General features: G+C 36.0%; 1 protein-coding gene and 1 pseudogene across 1 annotated transcript in view; one reads left to right on the forward strand and one right to left on the reverse strand.

The window, feature by feature from the left end:
• The window catches only part of LOC145267125 (aldehyde dehydrogenase, mitochondrial-like), a 134,529-nt gene that overhangs the window by 8,415 nt on the left and 101,796 nt on the right, over window positions 1-24,318 (forward strand). Inside the window, exons 2-4 of the mRNA XM_080123162.1 lie at window positions 14,890-14,994; window positions 15,761-15,901; window positions 21,348-21,427. Coding sequence (XP_079979288.1) covers window positions 14,890-14,994; window positions 15,761-15,901; window positions 21,348-21,427 — 326 coding nt within the window. The remainder of the gene's footprint in view (window positions 1-14,889; window positions 14,995-15,760; window positions 15,902-21,347; window positions 21,428-24,318) is intronic.
• LOC145274506 (U2 spliceosomal RNA) lies at window positions 22,600-22,733 on the reverse strand (annotated as a pseudogene).

Consider the following 24,318-nt stretch of genomic DNA (forward strand, 5'->3'; position numbering starts at 1 on the left):
AACTCACAGCTCTTATTTAATCGATCAAGACTTCTAATGTTTCAGCTAATATACGCCTTTGTTTTTACAAGAACTCTAAAAATATTCCCAAACATGTTTTTCCTATTTCTGTAAACTTCCATTTTAAACATAATAGATATCTCTTTTGTGAATATATCCCTTCTGAACTCCTTGTTTTGTTTACAGTATAGTATGTCTCTCGTTTTTCTTGCATCTATTATATAAAAGTGAAAATGTTTGTGTGTTTGTGCCTTTTTTTTGTGTGTCTGCCAAAGGTCTTTTTTCGGGGGGGGGGGGGGAGGGCTTGAGGGGGGGTCAGTAATTCTTACAAGTTTTTATGTTTTCTAGATTATAATATCTCTGATTTACGAAACAAGGTCATCTCTATCTTTTATTTGAGTGACTTTTCTGTTACAAAATTCACATTGTGATTTCATTTCTCTATGGCATGATGTTTGACCTAGAAAACCACACGACGTTCGTTTAAGCACCTGCTTTTTTAAACATTTAATTTCAATCGTTTTCACTTCTCTGCCCTCGTAGTGTCGTGGTAAATTATCAGGCTTTTCCGACTTCGCCTTAAGGTTTCGTGTTCGAGCCTACTTGCCCACAAAAACTTTTTTTTTATACACCTTCAAACAACCGGGCACCCCCGCTAGTCTATATATATAAAAGCGAAAATGTGTGTATGTTTGTATGTCTCGCAAAAACTTTTGACACGGGTCACGGATTTTCACGAGATCGGTATCGTTTTAAAGTTCCAACCTTCGCCCGACAAATATCGAAAAATTGGCCAAAAACATTTTCTTCACCCTAAAATCATCAGTTTTCTACAGGGAGGGGGTCAGCAAAAACCGTCCTTTCATGACAAGTTCGCTTCTACGCATGCGCAAATGATGTCGGAACATGATTTAGTTTAAATTTAAAAAGAACAATCCAATTTCGTTGACGTCTTAGAGCGCGGCTTCATTATCTAAAGGTTTTGGGTTCGAATCGTAGTGTAAGGTGTCTTTTTTTATTTTTTATTTTTAAATTTTAATATTGAAACGGTTATTTAAGCCAATGTTTTTTTTTTATTTTTTATTTTCAGATTTTTTAAAGAAGTTTTAACGTTCGTTTTTCTGTTTTATTTTTCCATCACATTCGCGTTTTCGTTTTTTGTTTTTCCAATTTTTACATTTAACATCTTTCGTTTGCCTTACGTTAGTTTTTTTTTTTTGATTTTTTTTAAAGTTTTAACATTTTTTTATAAATATTTACTTCGCTTATGTTTTGATTAACCCCCCCCCCACCCGAGCACACACACCTCTAAACATCCGGGCAACGCCAAGTACCCCCCGCTAGTCTATAACATAAATCTCACCTGTCTGTTTAAATGTATGTATGTTTGTATGTCTGCCTAAAACTTTCGACAAAGGCGATGGTTTTTCACAAGATTGGTATCATTTTGAAGCTCAACCGTTCGGACGACAAATATTGGAAAATTGGCTAAAAACATTAATTCCTTCGCCCTCAACTGGGCCCTTTTCTACAGGGAGGGGTCGCTTTCTTCGCCGATATTTTCAAAAGTCATCCCCTGTTTTCGATTTAATAGCCTTAATTTAAACCTTTGCCACTTCCAGTTTGCCGATGGACGCAACGGCAAAAACGTCATTTTTTTTTTTGTTGTTGTTTTTTCCTCCTTCGTGACACAGGTTCAAGCCTACTTGCCTACTACCACTTTTTTTTTTTGCTCAACATATGCCTCCAAACACCCACGCAACGCCGGGCACCCAGGCTAGTTTAATTATAAAACCTACAAATCTTTTTCACTGAAAATATTTCTCTGAATCCAGCTAACCCCAAAAACACATCTCCATTACAAAAGACCCTAGACTAAAACCCTAAAACTGGCATGAACATATCCCTAAAAACCAGTGATCGCCTCTTCCTAAACCCCCGCAGTATTGAAAAACACTTTCATATTTAAACAAGGCCCCTAATCAGTTTCTCCTAGTTCAGATAGATCTGTCAAAAGAAAGCATGCAACTACTCTTCCTGGCAATTTATTGAAGGAGTGAAGCAATGCCTACTGTTGCAGGGCCGATCGTCCAGGGACAATCGACCCAACAATTAACAAGGTAGACACAGGCAAAAAGTAAACGGCAAAAAGGCAAAGAAGAATGACACACACAGGTTGCTTGGTTAAAGACGAAGGTTTGCCTTTTATTTTTTTTAAGGAAGCAAAAAGGCCTTGAGAGTTATAAGATGAGCTACTTTTACCAATTTTTGGTCACACGTGACTAAGAATGGCCCTGGTGTGATTTCATGAATATGTATCTTTAAGTTACATAAAAATATTGTTTCTTCGATTTACCTGTTTTTATTGTAGCTATTGGCTTCCTACAGATGGGGAGGTATACCATAGTAGAAAAACAAGACCTGATAGAAAAAATGTGACAGGATTTCTGTAATCAGCACACTCAAATTAGGTAAAAACAGTTGAAACGTCTTAGGCACCATGACATTTTGTTTTTTTGTTGGACAGTGTAATAGTCGATATAATTCTACTAAAAAAAAAAAAATGGTTTACTACAATTAAAGAAGTAGTTAAATAGCTTTATCTGTAGACTAGTTGGCTTTGTTGGTTCACTATCTCGTCATAAAGTCCACTACTTGAAATACTTTAAACATTGATTTAAAATAAACGTTTCAATAATAAATTTGTTGCCGACATGAAATAAAATCTTTATGTAAACAATATTTTGATAATTTTAATGCAAATCTTTTAAATGTCACTATAAAGAAAGGAAAAGAGATTTGCCTTTTCATTTGTAATCTAGAAATGGAGTGCAACCTGTTGAAAATCAAGTCGGTCCCTCTAAAGTAAGGCTGTTCAAACTGGGGTTTGCAAGGCCAAGATAGGGAGTCCTAACAAATTTTAAAACTAAGTACAGGTCCAAATCTATGTTTATGAGCAATCTCACCAAGAATTGAGTTTGTTCTAAGTCAAGCAAGCATATTCTCACTAAAAAAAATCCTGTATAATTGTCAATAAAACTACAGTGGAACCCTGGGATACGGTTGCCCCCAGGATACTTTTTTTTTTTCTTTTCAGGTTACAATGTGAAATACAATGTTTTTTTCTGCTCCTGGTTTCGACTCCTAAATTAAATATCTCTGACATAAATAATATTTAGCTATTTGCAAGAAAAATTCCAATCGTTCTGCATTCCTTATTTTTTAACACTTGCCTACTGGGTTCGATTCTAGCCTTTTTCTAATATCATTTTTAAACTTATCTAGTTTGGCTTTCTTACTTACTTGGGTCTGTCCCTTTTCATAACGTGTGTGTGTGTGTGTGTGTGTATATATATATATATATATATATATATATATATATATATATATATATATATATTAAAAAGTTTGACTTGTGTCCAGGTAACTTGCATCTAAAATTTCAAGTGTTTAAATGCAAAATTGGTGAAGAGTTTGGTAAAATTTGCAAAGGGCAACTCTTTCAACTCTGACCTCTTGACAGCCAAATTTTTGCCCAAAAACTAATTAAAAAGCTTGCATGTCTGAATACCTTTTATGTAAATTTTCAAATGTTTAGACCTAAAATTGGCTGAATAGTTAGCTAGAGACCGCAAAGATCAAATCTTTTGAACTTTGACCCCTTGACAGCCAAATTTTCAGCCAAAAACCAATTAAAAAGCTTACTCTGTCTGAATACACTTTATGTAAAATTTCAAATGTTTAGACCTAAAATTGGCTGAATGATTTGGTGGACTGCAGAGGTCAATTTTTAAACTTTGACCTCAATTTTGACCCCTTAACATTTATTGTTTTGGATTTAAATCAAATTAAAAAGTTTGATCCATGTCCAAGTAACTTACATCTAAAGTTTCAAGTGTTTAACCCAAAATTGGCAGAGGAATTTGGTAGAGTTTTCAAAGGTCAAATTGTTGAACTTTGACCCATTGAAAGCCAAATTTCTGGCTGAAAACCAATTAAAGATTTTCCCAAATCTGAATATCTCTTATGCCAAATCTCTAGTCTGTAGACTGAAAATTGACAGTAGTTTAGCAAGGAAATGTACGCACACACAGAATTTCACTTTTATATATATATATATATGCATATATATACAGCATAATCAAGTTTGACACACTAGTTTCCGTCAGATCACCGAAGTTAAGCGATGATGAGTCTGGCCAGTAGCAGGTGGGTGACCATTTGGGACTTTCAGATGCTGTATGTGCTCTCTGCTTATCTCGGCATTGTTTCCTGTCGTCCTGGACTCTTTGCCACCAGTGCCGATGCAGGAGAGGTTTGGTTGGAGATTGTGCAACCCTTGCCACACAATTACATGCGCAGCTGCCTCTACAGGAAGTATCCTTTGTCTTTCAAGACTCAACGGAGGACTGAACTTATGATGAAAGTAAACTTAAAACCAGTTTTGTGTTAATGCAAAAAAAATTTGTGTGTACAAATACAACTGTTATTTCAAGCTATTTCTAACAAACCTACATGCTCTTTTGTCAAGGTGTCATGACCCACTAGTTGGGAACCCTTGCCCTGACAAATATTTAGCATTTGTGTTTAAATGGTCCTTCCTTTAGAGCAGGGATTTCAAAACTTTTTGACTTGCGGATTCTTTTGTATTACAGGTTTTCCCCTAGGGACCCCTTATAAATGCTTATTTATGCATGAATGTGGATTGCATGAATAAAGCTTCCTTCTTCCAACTGCCCACCTGTGGAACTGTGTTCTGTTAGTCTGCTTTCTAGCTGATTACAAAATTATCGTGTTCAAGTCCAATGTAAACAAGTTCTAATTGAACCGTCCTCGTAAATAATCTAATTATACTAAATTTCTACCGCAGGCTACCATTACACTACTGTCCCAATGACTACCGTGCATGTATTAAACCTTATTCTCGAGTGGCCTTTGGACCTTGATATGTGGTGACTTTTTAAACAAACAAAAAAAAAAAACAGCAATGGCTCAGCGGTTAACACAATTTGGGTGTGCCAAATTTGAATATGTTTAGTTCTCTTCCACTGCAAGAAATTAGACACCAGGGTCGGAAAGTGGAATTGAGAAATCAGCACCCCCGAGGAAGGGCACTCTGACCTGCAAAAACTGCCTGAGTAGCTCTGTCAGCATACCCCAGTGAGGGCACCGTAGGCGATATGCAATATACTAACTCCTTCTCAAAGAGAGAAGGAAAAGCCTGGGAGGGTGGACCGCCTGGAACTGTACAGTACTTAACTCCTTCCACAAAATCAACAGAGACTGGATCATTACAGGAGTGGTCTAAGCTTTTTTTTTTTTTTTTTTTTTTTTTTTTTTTTTTTTTTTTGAGATTTTTTAAAAAGATTTTTGAGGGTCCAGGATAAAAATCCTAAGCCGAGTTTGAATCCAGATCATTCCACAGAAACACTTTATACATGCGACTGGGGACCGCTTTTGAATTTCATACTCCCATGGAACTTCCACCTTCAGAGGAAGCCAGTTAAACCCGAATAGGGTTAGTGCCGTTTAACATGAAGAAACACTTTCACTTAGGGACATTGGCAACCTTTATGTGGCTCCACCCGTAAGTACCCGATATCCTTCCAAAAAGAATTCTTGATAAGAAATATATCTGGGCGAGAGGACGAATGCTAACAAAATCATCAATGATGCTCAGAAATTAAACCAAAAAATAAGAAATAACTAGTAGGCATTCAAATATCTCCACATTCTTTTTATTTGTATGTATAAACATTAACATGTATGACATAATCAAGCTGACACTTCAGTTCACATTAGATCACCAAAGTTAAGCAATGTTGAGCTTGGTCAGTACTAAAATGGGTGACCATACTAAGAGCTGCATGTGCTCTCCACTTATCTTGGCATTGTTTCCAGTCGTCATGGACTACTCTTTGCTACTGGATCCGTAACACATGTGGCTGCAGCAGAGATTGAACTCCCTACACGAGTTTTGCAGTGTAATTCAAATCTGTAGCAGAAGTAGCAATAACTAAAATGAGGGGAAAAAGAGCTTACCTCGGGTACGTCTGTTGTGTCACCAGTTGGGGGGGAAAAAGAGAATTCCAAGATGGCGTCCGGGGGTTTTTATTAGCATTTACCCCATGCAACTCTCGGAAAATCACGTTTCTGTCTCATGTGATTATGCAAATGGATAATTCCCGGCCACTATAAAAGCAGGAGGCTAGAGACGAGTCGGCAGTGTCCTGCAAACTGTGTGTGTGTGGGTGTTTCTGGCGATTGGAGTGTGTCTTCTTTTACCACGGACAGGAATTCCCTCTCTTCTGGAGGTGGGCGATATTGACTATTTTGAAGTTGTACTGTTGCTGACAGAACATTTATTTATTTTTTTTTTTTTGCCTACTACATTTTTGTTTCAAGCTATTTCAGCCCAAATATGGCGAAGGTGCGGATAAGCAGTGATATTATCAAGCCGTTCTCTGGCGAGGGAGACGTTGTAGCGTGGCTGAAAAAAGTGAGACTTGTCGCACAACTTCAGCAGGTGGATGACTTAGCGAGTCTGCTACCTTTATACCTGGAAGGCGATGCGCTGGCCCTCTACATGGAAATGGAGGAGGACGATCAAAAGAAAATAGACCAGATTGAGGCTCGATTAAAGGAGGCATTTACTGATGACGCGTTTGCAGCATATAGAAAAATAACTATGGTTAGATGGGCTGGTGGATGTGTACGCCAACAAAATCAGGCAGTTGGTTGGATTGGCCGGATTCACAGGAGAAAGCTCAGAGAGACTCACAAAATTAATTTTTGTCACTGGATTCCCTGACACCATCTCAATTGCTCTTCAACAGGTGCCGAACATTAAAGCCCTGACCATGGGGGAGCTAATGGCGAGAGCGAGAATTTTGACGACGACTGGCGAACAAAATCAGGATGTGGTTGCGGCCACATGCTCACCCAACAACAGGGCCCAGAATAATCCTGTTAACGTGACCTGTTTCAAATGCAATGTTAAAGGCCACCTTGCAAGGGACTGTCGAAAACGTGGAACACGGTGTTACCGTTGCGGTGAGAGTGGACACTGGGCTCGGAACTGCTCGGGAAACGAGCAAGGGGAGGACGCATAAGCGCCAGTCTCCTTCCCAACCAAGATGTGAACACGACGCTCCCGGTGATAAGCATCCATGTTGACGGGACGCGATGTTTGGCGCTTATTGATACAGGATGCTCCAGGACAATTTTACATGCAGACCGGTGCCGGTCTTGGAGAAAAACAAACGTAAATGTCAACACAATTGGTGGAATGTCCCATGCGTGCTGCGGTGTTGGAACGGTCTCTGTATCCACTGATGAAGGTGTGTCTGCCAGAGTCGATGTGTTGGTGGTGCATGGCAAGCCACTGGGATTTGACTTGCTTCTAGGGATCGACGCCATAAAAGCTCTAGGAGGTGTCGTTGTCAAGCCTACAGGATCAGTGTGGCTGGGCGCCAGGAAAAGTATTAAATGCGCAGCCATTTCTATCGATGAACCAGATTTCACTGCTACTTTTGACCATCAAAACCGAACGTGGACCGCATCGTGGAAATGGTCTGTGGACCACCCCCCTGAAAGGCTGCATAATCGAGTGTCAGAGTACCCAGTGCCAGCAGAAATTCGTGAAGAATACACGCAGGAGCTCCACACCTGGATAGATAATGGTTGGCTCGTGCCATACCCAGAGGATAAATTGGGACCCCCCAAAGGTCTAATTCCCCTGATGGCTGTGATACAGCAGAACAAAGCCAAAGTGCGCCCGGTAATGGACTACCGGGAGCTAAATCATTACGTAGACGCATTTACGGCCAACGCAGATGTTTGTGCGGCTAAGCTGCGTGAGTGGAGACAAAAAGGTGCTAACGTGTCTCTACTGGACCTCAGAAGAGCATACCTACAAGTCCGGGTCCATGAGACACTGTGGCCATACCAGACTGTGGAAATCGATGGGAAAAAAAAAAGGTGCGGATAAGCAGTGATATTATCACCCGTCTTGCCTCTACGAAGGAGTACCCGACAGAAACGAATACTGCCCCCCTGCCCTGATTGTGAAACACCGCCTATGGAGCAGACTGGTGGCAATAATGGCGATGAGGAGGATGGCAGGGAGGAAGTGCTGCCTCCGGTTCTTCGGAGAAGTACCAGACAGAGACGACTGCCCCCCTGCCCCATTTGTGATCATGAGATCAGGGGGGAGTGTAGCAGAAGTAGCAATAACTAAAATGAGGGGAAAAAGAGCTTACCTCGGGTACGTCTGTTGTGTCACCAGTTGGGGGGAAAAAGAGAATTCCAAGATGGCGTCCGGGGGTTTTTATTAGCATTTACCCCATGCAACTCTCGGAAAATCACGTTTCTGTCTCATGTGATTATGCAAATGGATAATTCCCGGCCACTATAAAAGCAGGAGGCTAGAGACGAGTCGGCAGTGTCCTGCAAACTGTGTGTGTGTGGGTGTTTCTGGCGATTGGAGTGTGTCTTCTTTTACCACGGACAGGAATTCCCTCTCTTCTGGAGGTGGGCGATATTGACTATTTTGAAGTTGTACTGTTGCTGACAGAACATTTATTTATTTATTTTTTTTTTTGCCTACTACATTTTTGTTTCATGTCTGTAGCTGAATACTTGATGCTTTGCTAAGGCTATCAAGGGTATTTTTTATAATGCCAACACTAAATGGGTTACCTACTATGGCTTAAGAGAGGCCCATCTACTTTCGAGAGAAGGATAGACCATGCCAGTTTCCTAATCTGGTATTTTACCTCACAATACATACAGCGCCCCTCTTTGCCAAATGGTCACCCATCTGGTACTGGTCAGGCTCAACTTTGCTTAACTTTGGTGTTCTGGTGAGAACCGGTATGCCAACATGATTGCTGGTTCCAGGCAATGCCAACTCCAGAGAGATGTAATTGTAAATTGTACAACCCTTGCTTCACAATTACATGTCCAGGCATCCTTGCAGGAGGTATCCATTGTCTCTCAAGACAGAACGGAGGTCATCTGTGAATCCACAGATTGTGACAGACATGGAGGTACACCTGACCCACATACAAAATGTTGTCTATGGTTTGAATAAGATAAAATGAATTGTTTGATGTTTACTATTTTACTAATCCGGTTGTTCAGTCATCAATCAAATTCAAGGATAAAGATAATAAACTAAAATAACAGCCCTCCCTCCCCCCAAGTCTCATAAGTTTATTTGTCCGCATGCCGCCCGGTCATGAAATTTGTTTAAATATATTTTAATTTATGCAAATTTCGTATCATTATTATAGAACCAGTTCTCTATTGATTATCATATTGTACCCAATATAGCATAATTTTAAAAGTTAAAAAAAAAAAAAAAGACTTGGGTGCCATCAGCTAGAATCGAAACCAAAACATTTAGCTATCCTGTGGTATTCCCTACCATATAACCTAAAGACAGATGCATATCAACACTTTAAAAATCAATGCAGTTTAGCATATAAATGTATATTTGTGCATACATAAAGGGCTTAACAGGTCTAAGTTGACTTATCTAAGTTCCAGTCTTTTAATTTTGACTCCTTAGCAGCTATTTTTACTGGCTAAAAACAAATCAGATTTGTTCCACAGGTTCGAATATCAGATATATTGAGCTTCAAGTATGTAGACTAAAAATTGACAGAGTAGTTTGGTAGAGACCATTCTACGCATGCACTTACGCACAGACACAGATAAATTTGTTATATTTCCAAATTTACTTATTAACAGGGCTATCTGGCATTGCCCAGGATGTGGGGAGGGGGAAGTAATTTATTTTTTATCAATAACAATTAATTTCCTGTTTTCACATGAAAAATTGAGGTAAAAACTTATCCTCCAAAAAAAACAAAGTTAAATCTTGCCTTTCAAAAAAAATGTGAGTAGTTTTAGAGAAAAATAAACTAATCTCTCTTTAATCTGTAAATAAAGTATCATTAATTTCTATTCTTTTAATCACAAAAATAGTAACACCTTTTTGTGTCTATTAAAAGTGAAAGAAATTCTTTTCTTTCTATATTATCAGTCATCAAGATTTAGTTGCTCTTTTTGCTCGTAAAAGTAAATTTGCATATGTGGTTATTGAAATGAGCTCAACACGTCTGTTTATTTTCATCATATCGATTAGCATAGCTATTCTATCGTTGTGTAGCTATAATTAAACCAAGTTCCTGTTAGATCGCCAAAGTTAAGCAGATGTTAAACCTAGTTATTATTTAGATGAGTGACAATTTGGGAATATCATGTACTATATATAAAACTGTCATAACAGATTTGCAAGCTGACAGCTGGCTACCATCGATGCCTCCATTCAGTCCCAAAAGACAAAGGATACCCTCTGTAGGGGCAGTTGCAGTGTAATTGTGTGGCAAGTGTTGTGCAATTACTAACCACACCTTTCCTGAATCGGCACTGCTTGGGTTCAGTGGCAAGAAGTCCAGGACGACTGGAAACAATGCCAAGATAAGCGGAAAGCACATACAGCACCTGGAAGTCCCAAACGGTCACCCATCTGGTACTGGCCAGGCTCATTGTTGCTTAATTTCGGTGATGCGATGGGAACCAGTGTGTCAACCATATGCCAGCTGGCTACCAACCTACAACTAAAACGAACAGTCATGTCTCGTTTGTTGTGATCTGCACTGATCAGACATAGGCTGGTGATAACAGATCAAGTTCAGATTATTTTACTTGCAATAAAAATGATAAAACACTTTTCTATAACAACTAGTTGATACAATCTCTGTTATTTATACTTCTATGTTAGCACACTCTGATGTACAATAAATGCCTGGGCAGCCCTGTCAGTATTCCCTTGTAGTGATGCCTCAGGCAATTAGCAATAAACTAACTCCTCCTCAAAAGATAAAGCTTGAGACGGTGAATCTCCTAAAACTGCACAGGGTTATACTTTAGTCCGACAGAACAAACCACTCCTGACAATGGCATGAACTCTGCTGGTCTAATTTTGGTATAAAATAACCCTGGAAGATCTTTGACTTTCTGTTAATAGAATGGTGGAAAACATTTTGATATTTCAAAAACTCCACTTTTCAAAAAAAAAAAAAAAAAAAAAAAAGTTTTCAGAGAAGAAATGTCCCAAGATGACTGTTATAGTAAGCAAGGAAAAGGTAGAAAATGAACCTTGGATTTACTTTGAGCGACCTTGTAACTCTCGCCTCCTTTATTTTGTCCTTTAGTCCTCACATTATATGAGTAATGTTTCTGACAAAGGGGGAAGAATTATTGTTTTCTGAGTCTAATGTATCATTTATTAATCAGAAAAAGGAAAGTTTTATATTATGAAAAAATGTGTATTGATAAAATTCTACTTTAAGCCTGATGAGTCGGGAGATGCACATAAATGAAGTAAACAATTATTGTCCACTGTATTTTATGATTATTATTGTGAAATATTACCTTCTTCCTAAAAAGTTCTGAAAAAAAAATTGCTGTGTAAATATTAAAGAAGTTTTCTTCTATCAAATCACAAGGCCCCTTGTAGCCTTTAAAAATAATTTGTTCAAAATAGTTTACACCTTGTAGCTTTTAAATATTAGTGCAAATCAAAAGTATGCTATGTAGTATTAGGATAAAGACGAAATAGTTCAGCGTTTATTTTAAACGCATGTAATTGGTTATTAAATAGCTGAAGCATGAAGATAGATGGTGAAACATTTTATTTTTTATAAAGGACTTTGTTTATGTTAGTGAAGAAAAATATTTTCTACCCTGCCAAAGTGTTATTACAAAAAATAAATAAAAAATTATTCAGGCCAATAACATAGTGAAGAAAAAGAAATAAGCTAGTCTGAATCAAACACATATGTCAAATAGATTGCTATTTGGGTGCAACATTGTCCCAATGGAACAGGAACTGGAGCTTATTTAACAATGTAGAACCTACTAGAGACTTTTTTTGTTTTAACCTGTCTAATAGAGAAAGACTAGTGACTAGTGCGGCAACAAGACTCCATACATCTTTATGAGTAAAAAAAAAAGTACAATTTTTCAAGCGTTTGTTACGATACAACCGAAGATTGGATCTCATTAACAAACACTAGCCATTATGCCAAATGTCTTTTTTGTTTTTTAAATATGCTATAATTTCAAACAATCTTATACAATTGATGTAAAGACCAATGTTGTAATTTAATTAAACTTCACAAATTTTTTTTTTTTTTTTTTTTTTTTTTTTTTTTTTTTTTTTTTTTAGATAAAATGGACATACAACAGACAATTGTTAAAACAATATATTTTATTACCTGTTTATTTCTTATTAAAAGAAAACAGGCGCAAAAGTATTTATAGGATTCAAATTTCAACATTTGGTCATCTTAACCGACTTTCAAATGACGTTTATTACAAAGTTCAACTATATAATAAAATTTATCTGTCTGTAGCAATTCACATTTAATCAAGTATTAAAATAAACATTTTATTTTAATCAAAGTATGTAGTAATGTAGTTGAGTGTGTGAAACAAAAATGAATGTAAAGACTCATGGGGAAACACCGAGCAGATACAGTTTTTTTTTTTGTTTTTTTTTTTTTACAAAGGCATCACCACATTATCAAGGCCCAGAGGCCACTCAAGGATAAGGGTTAAAGAGTGTACAGTAGAAATTGGTCAATATAGTAATCATTAGTAATGAAAACTTGTTAAATTTGATAACTTATATGGAACGGCTCATCAAGAACTTATTTACTTTAGACTTGAACACAACCATATTGTAGTCAGCCGGAAAGCAGGAAAAAGTAAGACAATTCCACAGGCGTGCAGTTCTAAGAAAGAAGCTTTGTTCATGGAATCTACGTTTAGGTTTAGGCACAGATAAAGAGTGGGGGAAATTATTGATAGTGTTTACAGCTCGACGAGTGTTTCTTGTGAAAGTTTGGCGAGGGGGGACCATAGATTGAAGCTCAGTTGAACACTTTCCATGAAAATAATGATATTTAAAAAAAAAAAAAAAAATATTCAAAGTTGGCTGATAATTTAATGCATGAAATATTTTTTTTTTTTTAAATTTAAATGCTTTAGATTTTAACACCAGAAGAGATGGAAAAATTTTTTTTTTTTTTTCTTCTAATTGGGGATAAGGCATCCTACTGGATGCCAAACATTCACTATCTCATACATTCTAACAAGAGATTTTTAAGATTCTAACCACCTTTAAGTGTGATTGTTTGAATCTCTCTGCACTTGGTTCACCGGGTATATTTGCTTGGTAGTTTTTGAAATTCTTTTTCATTGGTTCGGTTGCTTTTATAATTGCTAGAATGATGGAGATCTTCCAAAGATTCCAGTTTCTTTTCATGTCGTACATCAGACGCTGGTATGTTGCTATCTTTTCCTTCTAAGCTCTGTTTAACCCAGAATCATTCCATCCATCCATCCATCCATAGCCCTTGAGCCCCTGAAGGGGCATAGGCCATCCACAACTTTGTGGATGCTTTTGTAGCGAGGAGTTCTTTTTTCGAGGTGAGGGTGTTGGCTCCATGCCCAATATTCCCAGAAGGTACATACAACACCTAGCCTTCCCAAATGATCACCCATTTGGTATGGCGAGACTCAAAGTTGCTTAACTTAGGTGATCTGGTGAGAACTGATGTATCAACGTGATTGTGCCGTACTTAATCCAGCATCATTGGGTACACTAATTATTAAGGTTGCTTCTTCCTCCTCCTTGTCGCATCTCACTGTCGGGTTTTCTGTTTTAGATTAGTGACTGATGATTGAAACGTCTGTAGCAACTGGGATTTTGAGATAAGACATTGCGGATTTGACATGGAATCCTTTTAGAAGTCAGATCAACAAAAAGACTAAGAAGAAAGTGTTAAAGTAGTTGATAAGCTTTACTTGTAGATTTGCAAAGTTCGTTACTTGCAATACTTTAGGCATTAATTTAAAAATATTAAGCGTTTCAGTTATAACTTAGTAGTAAACCCAAATCTTTCTCATTTATTCATAAAGATAAATATTTACATCTTAGTAATTTTGATACAAGTTTGTTAATATTTTAAATGTGACCATAAAGAAATACTGGATTGTATTTGTCGAATGCTTACAAAATCCATTCATGAAAAATAAACATGGTGTGTCTATGTTCCTTTCAGTAAACCCAACAGCAATATTAAATATCCCTTTTTGTTAGCTAGTAGTACATCTATAAACATATAGTGCTTTTTTGTATTCGTTAGTATTTAGCAAGTTCAAAAACTCTTATAATTTCCCCTTTATGAAATCTTCTGTGTTTTAAGTTTAAAATAGACTTTTTTTTTTTTTTTTTCGGAAACGTGTTATTCCTTCACCTGATTTTCTAGTTTCCAACCATTAATGACAACTTTAATAGTACTTTGTTATATTCATTTTCTCAATGTTTTAATTTGAATTAGCAGGGCTGCTTAACTTGGTTCCTGGGCAAAAATGTAACATAACTTTTATCCCTCTCTCTTTTCCTTTATTCTCCACACTCTCTCTTAGTAATTTGCCAAACTTATTCCTCTCTTTGAACATATGCACAACTCAAGTTTGCGCAAGGAAAATAACTCCCCCCCCCCCCCCCCAAAAAAAAACTTACTTCTCTTTAGTTAATGACTGGAACACAGACTGTAATAACATTAAAGGATGTGTGTATATCTTGATAACATTAAATGATATATAAATGGCTATTTGACTGTTTTGCTTTTCAAAATTTTAGATATTTTGCCGGAGTTACAAAAGTACTTTGTTGGGGTTTGTTGTGTATCTTTCAAATTTTAACTGGACATACAAACATTTGCTCTTTATATAATAGATGTAAAACTTGTTTCTATCGCTAAAACTTTCATTTTTTTTTTTTTTTTTTTTTTTTTTTTTTTTCAGCTCTTCATCAACAATGAATTTGTGGATTCCGTGAGCAAAAAGACATTCCCCACAATTAATCCTGCGACTGAAGAAGTCATTTCTGAAGTAGCTGAAGGTGATAAGGTGAGTAAAATTAAAATTTTAACAATGCTTTTTAAGCTGAAAAAGAAAACTCAACGTAATCAAATTTCTGTAAAAGTTTAATTTATTTTAAGACTAGTGTGTGCGTGGCAGGGGGAGCAATCATAAAATATGTTCAAATATATTTTAATTTATGCAGATTTTGTATTATTACAGAGCCAATTCTCTGAATATTATATTGTACCTAATATATACTACTGATTTCAAGTTTAAAAACAAATGACTTAGGTGTCATCAGCTAGAATCCAAACCAAAACTCCAGTCACATTCCCTATCATTTGAGCTATCGTGAGATAGATGAGAAAGATTTAAAATTAAACCACTTGAAGCTATGAATGAATTTGCGCATGTGCAAAAGTAATAGAAATGTTGGCAAGTTGAAATAAACATTTTGCATTTCAGCTCGACAACATATTTCTGTACGCATTATTCATCCATCCAAACAAAGATTTTACTTCGTGTATGACTGCTATTTCCTGTTAATATCAATGTTTTGTGACCAGTAGTTTAAGAGTTTATCAGTTAAATATTTTCACACACACATTTACTGTTTTATTTATATAGATAATTAAAAAAAATAATAGAAGACATTTTTTTTTTTTTTTTGTCAGTATATTTTGATTTTATAGAGCAGCTAATTTATGTTAGAGATAAACAAAACAAAAAAAAAATGCTGAAACAACTTTTTCTGAAGTTCTTCAACAATTTTTACAATGACATTTATGGCATGTATGGTCTCTTCATGCAGGCTGATGTTGACAATGCGGTCGCAGCTGCACGTGAGGCTTTTCGTCTTGGTTCTCCCTGGCGAAGAATGGATGCAGCACAACGGGGATACCTGATGAACAAATTGGCTGATTTAATAGAGAGAGATGCACAATATATTGCAGTAAGTATATGAAACACTTTCTCTTTGTTTTGTTAATTTTTTTTTTTTTTTTTTTTTTTTTTTTTAAAATGCAAAAGCATTTTTTATTTTTGTCAATTGATATACATCTTGATATTTCTGGACTTTTAGAGATTAGAATTGATCAGGTGCTCTTTCCCAATTAAAGAAAAAAAAAAAAAAAGAAATACCACCCATTGAATCTTAATGAAATTCACAATCCTTTCTGCAGTCAAACTATGTTTAGTACAAGTAAACTTTAGTCAATGCCTGACTTGTCCACCAAAATTTAGTCATAGATTTCCAACAGTTTTTATTTCATCACCATTCAGAGATATGTTGAGACTTTATTGACGCTCTCAACAGTAGGAAGTATGGCACTAGATTCACGCTCACTGGAAAGTTTCATCTGCAGGGTTATCTCAAAGATAATATCTATCAAAACAATCTCCCAAATTGTTCCTCAGCTGAAGTGAACCATCACAGCCAAAATGCTTATGCGAGTGTACTTATTGAATAAGACTGTTGTACATTTATTAGTGTATGAAACTCTTTCTCTTTGTGGTATGTTTTTATTTATTTATGTATTTATTTGTTATTATTTATTTTTTTTTTGCTAAAACAAAATGCGAAAACATTTTTATCTTTGTCAATTGATATGTTAATTTTTCTGGAATTTTAGATATGAGGTGGCACTTCCCATCCCAATAAGAAAAAGAAAAATACCACGCATTGAATCGTTAATGAAATCCATAATCCTTTATACAATCCAACTATGTTTAGTACAAGTAAACTTTAGTCAATCTCTGACTTGTCCACCAAGATTTAGTCATAAATATCTAACAGTTTTTGTTTTATTATCATTCAAAGATATGTTGGGACTTTATTGATGCTCTCAACAATAGCAAGTATGTAGATTTACACTCACTGGAACATTTGATCTGCAGGATTACCGCAAAGATAATCTTTCAAAACATTCTCCGAAATTATTCCTCAGCTGAAGTAAGTTAAAATAATTATCAACAGTATTGCCCATCTTATGCAAGTGTATTTATCATCTCCATATATATTTTGATTACAGAAATTCCCCTCTGGACCAAAGTATTGTAGTTTTGCAACAACAGATGCCACATATAAATTTATTATGTCTACACTATTAGCCACTATCTTATGTAACTTTAGACCAACATTTTAGACACATTTAGTCGTTATAAAATCTTACACTTTATCCTAGGAGCAACAGCATCACTATCGCACCATCTTTAGAGGCAGCAGTTCCTATTTTTTTCCTCTAAGTATAAAGGCCTCCTATCGCCCCCCCCCCAATCTACACCAGGACGAAATATACACATTCTAAACATATTTTGCTTGCACCCTTATTAACTGAATCATATACTTGTAAACATAACATAATCTTTCTATTTCCCAATTCAAAAATAATAAATTTTCCACCAGAAGCTGACAATTCGTTTATTCCAGATTATACATCTTATTACAAAAACGAATGCTCCAGAACTTTTCAAATATGGCCTCACTCTCTACAAGAGACAATCGTTTTAAATAAAATAAACCAAATACTAAGATAATCAAGAAATTTTTTTTATTTTACATTAAATATTTCATACATGTGAATTGTTCTTTTACACTTATGCTACTGTGCTAAATCTTTTGGTTTTACATAAATCGTTGTTAACAAAAAAATGTTCTGCGACATATCAAGGCATGTTTTTATAAGCCAAGAATTCTTTTCTTTTTACATTAAATATCCCATAGATATTGTTCTTATACAGGTATGCTACCGTGGTAAATATTTTGTGTTGACATAAATTGTAGATGTTGTTAATACTGTTTTTCAACACAGCATCGGCTTATAAGTAGGACTATGACAACATGTTCTTTTCATCGTTTTGACTCTCAAGTGTGTCTTGATATCTTATATGCTTTTATATAGTGATGTGGTTCTCAGTTGATTAACTGTGTCGGACATATACTCGAGAGTCAAAACAATGAAAAGAATATGCTGTTGTCATAGCCCTACTTATAAGCCATTATTTTTTAATTTTTTTTTTTAAGCTAGATAAATCTTTCTTTTTTTATAAAGTATTATTGATTAAAATTATTTCTTTATTCATTAAATAATAAAAACAAATAAAACAATTAATATAACCAAAACCAGTGAACTATATTGCTTGATGCAAACATTTAATCATAACCAGAAATTGATAGTTCATATACTTTAACATCTTGTGTGATTTTGAAGCCTTCAAACTGTTTATTCTTGATTTTCAAACTGTGTATATGTGTGCATGTGTCTGTATGATACAAATCCATCTAATACTTGCGTTAACCAGACTCAGCCACGGCAACGCGTGGCCGGGCGGGTACAGCTAGTTGAATAATAAAACGCTGTTGGGCATTTATTACTTAAATTTGGACAAAACAGGCATAGACTCTGGTTTATCTCTGCCAAATATGATTTGATTGCAGAAAAAATTGAAATTTATAATTGCATGGGTGCCATTTTTGTGTATGTGGAGGGAGGGGCATCTTGGTTACCTCAGCTGATATAAACTTTGAACTTAAACTTCCTGTTTGAACTGGGGTGGGGGAGCACATACTAAATAAAGGGTTCCATTTGACATTTCTTTTTTTTTTTCTTTTTTTTTCTTCCTTTTTTTTTTCTTTTTTTTTTTTTTTTTTTTTTTTTTTTCTTTTTTTTTTTTTTATTCAATTTTCACCCCAAACAAGGCACAGTGCCACTTTGAAGCAGGGGACTACTATCAGGGACTTAATTAGCGGGGTCATTATGAAGAGAGATAAGTAGAAAGATGTTTGTTAACATTACACTTGAACTTCTGCATATCATTGCAGTTGGGAAAGCAGAATCCCGGAAGGGAGTTCCAAAGACCCGCAGTTCTGGGGAAGAAACTATTGGAGTAAAAGGCTTTCTTGCACCTAGGGATCTCTACTGTAAAGGGATGAGACTTAGTAGCTTGTCGGGTTTGTCGGGGGTAGTTACGTCGGGGAGGTACAAGTGTTTGCAGTTCGTCAGAGCATTCACCGTTGAAGTATTTGTAGAACAAGCAGAGGGATGCAACATCTCGTCGATGGGACAGAGGCTGAAGCCTAGATGACAGTTCAGGAACTATCAGGTTGACGACTCTCTTTTGAACCCTGTCCAGGAGCGAGAGACAAGAAGCAGATGCACCAGCCCAGATGTGACAACAGTACTCCATACATGGGCGAATGGTTGCCTTATAGAGGTATAGGATACTGGCAGGCGTAAGTAGTTTTCTAGCATGGTAGAGGGAGCCAACCTTCCTTGCAGCAGCCTTGGCAATGCTCTCAATGTATCTATTCCAGTTCATATTCCCTGTAAACGTTAGGCCGAGGAGTTTAAAAGAAGTACTTTCAGGCAATGTGTTCTTGGCCATTGCTATTGGTGGCAAAGAAGGTTTCTTGTAGTTATTGAAGGAAACAAGCTTAGTCTTAGCAGCATTGAATGTGACCAACCATTTTTGTCCCCATTCCACTACGGATTGGAGGTCATCCTCTAGCGTTTCTGCCATTTCCTTGGATATGTGTTCATTTGTTTTCCCCTCATATCTGTTATAGAGAGTGGTGTCATCGGCAAATATACCCATCTCCGAAACAATTTTATCAGGGAGGTCGTTTATGAATATCAGGAATAATAGAGGTCCAAGGATAGACCCCTGAGGTACTCCCGCATTTATGTCGTATTGTTTGGATGTATGACCGTCGAGGACAACTTTGATTTTTCTATTACTTAAGAAGGATTTAATTACATTATGAATTCTTCCAGTGATTCCATATGATCTAATTTTCCTTAGAAGACCATCGTGCCATACCCTGTCAAAAGCCTTAGATATATCGAGGGCCACCGCTCTACCCTCCCCTGTTTTATCCAATGAACGGTATATACGTTCAGAAACTACAGTTAAGATATCTGCTGTTGAACGGGCTTGCCTGAATCCATATTGTTTGTCAGTCAGGAGTTTAGCAGCTGTTAGGTGCTGGACTAGGGCTTGATTAACTAAGGACTCAAATATTTTGGCGAAAAGCGGGAGGAGGCTAATGGGGCGATAATTTAGTGGGTCAGTTCTTTCACCAGAATTCTTGAAGACTGGTACCACACAGTCGCTATTCTCAAGTTTGACAAGAGTTAAATTGAATAAATATAATCTCTTGTACCGTAGTCTGCCAATTAACAGGAATACATGCATTCCAATAAAGAACTATACATGATTATATTTCTCTCTCCACATGACAAAATTATGAATATGCACTTTGTATAGTCCTGCTTGGACTTGATTTATTCTGGTCTTATCACTTTATAACATATACTTAAAAATCATTTATTATGCTCAGCAAAATAATACAATAAAATTAAAAACAAACACAGTTGTTAATTAAAAGACAATTTTGAGAGGTTGTACAATTTAGATCTCCAATAAAGTTGTAAAGACACTTGTTTTCCTCTTTAAGTTCTGTTACTAATGAAATGTTTTCTTGGAAAAGCCAAATCAAGTTTTTTTGTTTGTTTTTTTGTTTGTTTTTTGTTTGTTTTTTTGCATCCCCCCCCCCCCCGTCATTTTTTATATTTTTTTACCTCGTTCACTTTTGTTTGTTTTTATTCTCTTGTTTTGATTTTAATTTCCCTACTAAAATGCAACCTTTTCACCCCCTCCACCATTCGTCGAAGTATATTCCCCCAATTATATTTCTTTAGTTTTTTTTTATCTTGTTTTGACTTTAATTTCTTTACTAAAATGTGACCTTTAACTTTTCAGTTAGTTGGTTCTTACTTGACTAATCTGCCATGATGAATATCTCGGCTGCCTTCTGAATCTGCCTAAACTAACCAAAAGCTAGAAAGCATCAGTTTTTTGCAAACTGAAAATATTGCAAATAAGAACAAGAGAAAAAAAAGCATTTAAACAATATTTCGGTTAGATTGTGCAATTGTCGTTCATTTCCTAACCTCATTCACTTCACGCCTGATCATCTGAAGGCGTTACCTCTGCCTTAGGGAGAATAGTTTATTGCCAGTTGTCTGTAGCTTTCCCACTGTGAAATGTTAACAATTCTGATCCAAGCTATTTTTCATTCTGTGCAGAGTTTAGACCTCTCATATTAAACCTCAATCTTGTGTCATACCTCAAATTGGTGGTTCAGGTGAATCTATCATTTTCTTTACACACAGTTGAGGAAATATTCAAGAAACTGCATCTGTATGTAATGTTTGTAGTAGCAGCAGCTGTATGACACATATGCAAATAACTGAGCCTGTGCGCAAATTGATGTCACAAACACTCTACTTCTTTTCCACCACAATTCATCCTTAACTCGACCATTTCTCTCATATGCAAATCAATGCCTTCATATTTCTAAACCACAGTAATTCAATAGTTATCAATTTCATTTTCAGTCTCTTGAAGCTTTGGACAATGGAAAACCTTACAAGATAGCCTACCTTGCTGATGTTGCACTAATCGTTCAGTGTTATAGGTAAGTGAGAAATTAAACAATTTTTTTTTTTTTTTTTTTTTTTTTTTTTGCCCTCCGTGGTGATGACAGGCTTGTGGATTTCTTAATTTTAGCATGTGGAAGATATGGAGATTTCCTGATTTTAGCATCAGAAGACTTCATCTATATATATAAAAGGCAAAAATCGGTATGTATGTATGTATGTATGTATGTATGTTTGTTTGTAACGCTAAAACTTTTGAAAGACGGAACCAGAGTTGACAAATTTGGTATCATATTGCACCTTGATCACCCGGATGACAAATATCGAAATTTCACGTCAAACGGACCAGTAGAAAGGGGTCAACTGATCGTTTTTCTCCTAGGGGGGCCCCCCAAAAAACCTGTCATTTTAACGTTATTCAATACGTGTCACGTGACGTGACGTCAGCTCAAACTTTTGACAGACACAACCAAAGTTGACAAATTATGTATCATATTGAACCTTGATCACCCGCATGACAAATATCGAAATTCCACACCAAACGGACCATTAAAAGGGGGTGAACTGATCATTTCTCTCCTAGGGGGGCCCCAAAAAAAACCTGTCATTTTAATGTTAATATTACATAATCCAAAAACGCTTAGTCATGTCACGTGACGTGACGTCAACATCCAGTAATGGCGAACAAATGTAAACAAACACTTTGTTTTACCGATACTTTTGTAATTTCTCTTCTGCTTTGTTCTAGAGATTATTAAACTCCATGACAATGTCTCCAACGTATTTAACTGATTAAAAATAGTATTTATACAAGAGTTTTAACGAAAAATATCAGGAAAAAATGTACAGGAATAAAAAAAAATTCAGCTTTCAAAATATTCGTCGATAAAAAAACCGATCTTTATATTTACGCTAGCCATTTTGTATATTACCACGTGACCTGCTATCTCTTAAACTGGAGGGGGGGGATCCACTTGAATCCAACAAAACCAGTAATTTTTTTTTTCTATTATATATACATCATTTTCTATAAAATTAAGTGTAGACTTTATAATTAAAACAAAAAATGTTATTCATACTAAAAAAAAAAAACGCTTAGTCATGTCACGTGACGTGACGTCAACATCCACTAATGGCGAACAATTGTACCTATTTACTATGCCTCCCCACGGGACAGAGTTAGACACCAGGGTCGTTTTTTAACGTGGAGAAAAGGTACAAAAATAAAAATTGTCTCAGTCGTGGAGGATTTCTCCTCCACCGAAAGAGAACAAGAAATAGAAGTGCAGCATCTGAAGAACAGATACTACACTTTGATCTTGACCAAAAGGCCAAGAATGCGAACAATTGTAAATAACAACTTTTTTCACAAAACCAACACCGTCTTTCTTTTTTTTTCTCTCTCTTTCTCTCTCTCACCCACTTACTCTTCCCTCTCTCTCACCCTCTTTCTCTTGACGTCACACCACTGTTAAACTGTGGGGGGGGGACACATTCCCAGGCATTATCTCCTATAGATGCACATTTTATTAGAAATTCAGCTTTCAAAATATTAGACGATAATAAAAATATAAAACCAACACCCTCTTTCTCTTTTCTCTCTCTCTCACCAACTTACTCTTCTCTCTCTCTCACCCTCTTTCTCTTGACCTCCTACTACTGTTAAACTGTGTGTGTGTGGGGGGGGAAGAGGCAGCTTGAAAACCAACAAAAACAGTGCACAGTTTCCCAAGCATTTGGGGTGGGAAGGGGGGGAAGAAGCCGAGCGCACAGTTTCGTGTGAGAGAGAGAGAACAATTCTCAACCTATATACTCAACAAATTTTTTATCTACAGATTTGAAAGTTTGTATATAGGGTATTCAGACATATGGAAATATATCTAGCATAATCTATCTATTATATCTATAAAAGTGAAAATGTGTGTGTGTGTGAGGTAGCCAGAGAGAGAGAGAGAGAGAGAGAGAGAGAGAGAGAGAGAGAGACAACAATTCTCAACCTATATATTCAATACATTTTTTATCTACAGATTTGAAAATTTGTATATAGGGTATTCAGACATATGGAAATATATCTAGCATAATCTATCTATTATATCTATAAAAGTGAAAATGTGTGTGTGTGTGTGTGTGTGTGTGTGCGTAAGAGAGAGAGAGAACAATTCTCAACCTATATACTCAACGTATTTTTATCTACGGATTTTAAACTTTGTATATAGGGTATTCAGACATATAGAAATATATCTAGCATAATCTATACATTATATCTATAAAAGTGAGAATGTGAGTGTGTGAGAGAGAGAGAACAATTCTCAACCTATATATTCAACAAATTTTTTACCTACAGATTTGAAAATTTGTATATTGGGTATTCAGACATATGGAAATATATCTAGCATAATCGATCTATTATATCTATAAAAGTCAGAATGTTTGCGTGTGGTTGTGTGTGTAAGGTTGCGAGAGAGAGAGAGAACAATTCTCAACCTATCTATTCAATAAATTTGTTATCTACAGATTTGACCATTTGTATATAGGGTATTCAGACATATGGAAATATATCCAGCATAATCTATCTATTATATCCATAAAAGTGAGAATGTGTGCGTGAGAGAGAGAGAGAGAGAGAGAGAGAGTAAGTACAATTCTCACCCTATATATTCAACAAATTTTTTATCTACCGATTAGAAAATTTGTATATAGGGTATTCAGACATATGGAAATATATCTAGCATAATCTATCTATTATATCTAGAAAAGTGAGAATGTGTGTGAAAGAGAGAGAGAGAAGAGAGAGAGAGAACAATTCTCAACCTATATATTCAACTAATTTTTATGTACAGATCTGAAAATTTGTATACAGGGTATTCAGACATATGGAAATATATCTAGCATAATCTATTATATCTATAAAAGGTAGAATGTGTGTGTG

Source organism: Euprymna scolopes, chromosome 4, assembly GCF_053919585.1.
Source record: "Euprymna scolopes isolate OS-2025 chromosome 4, ASM5391958v1, whole genome shotgun sequence".
Lineage (NCBI taxonomy): Eukaryota > Metazoa > Mollusca > Cephalopoda > Sepiida > Sepiolidae > Euprymna > Euprymna scolopes.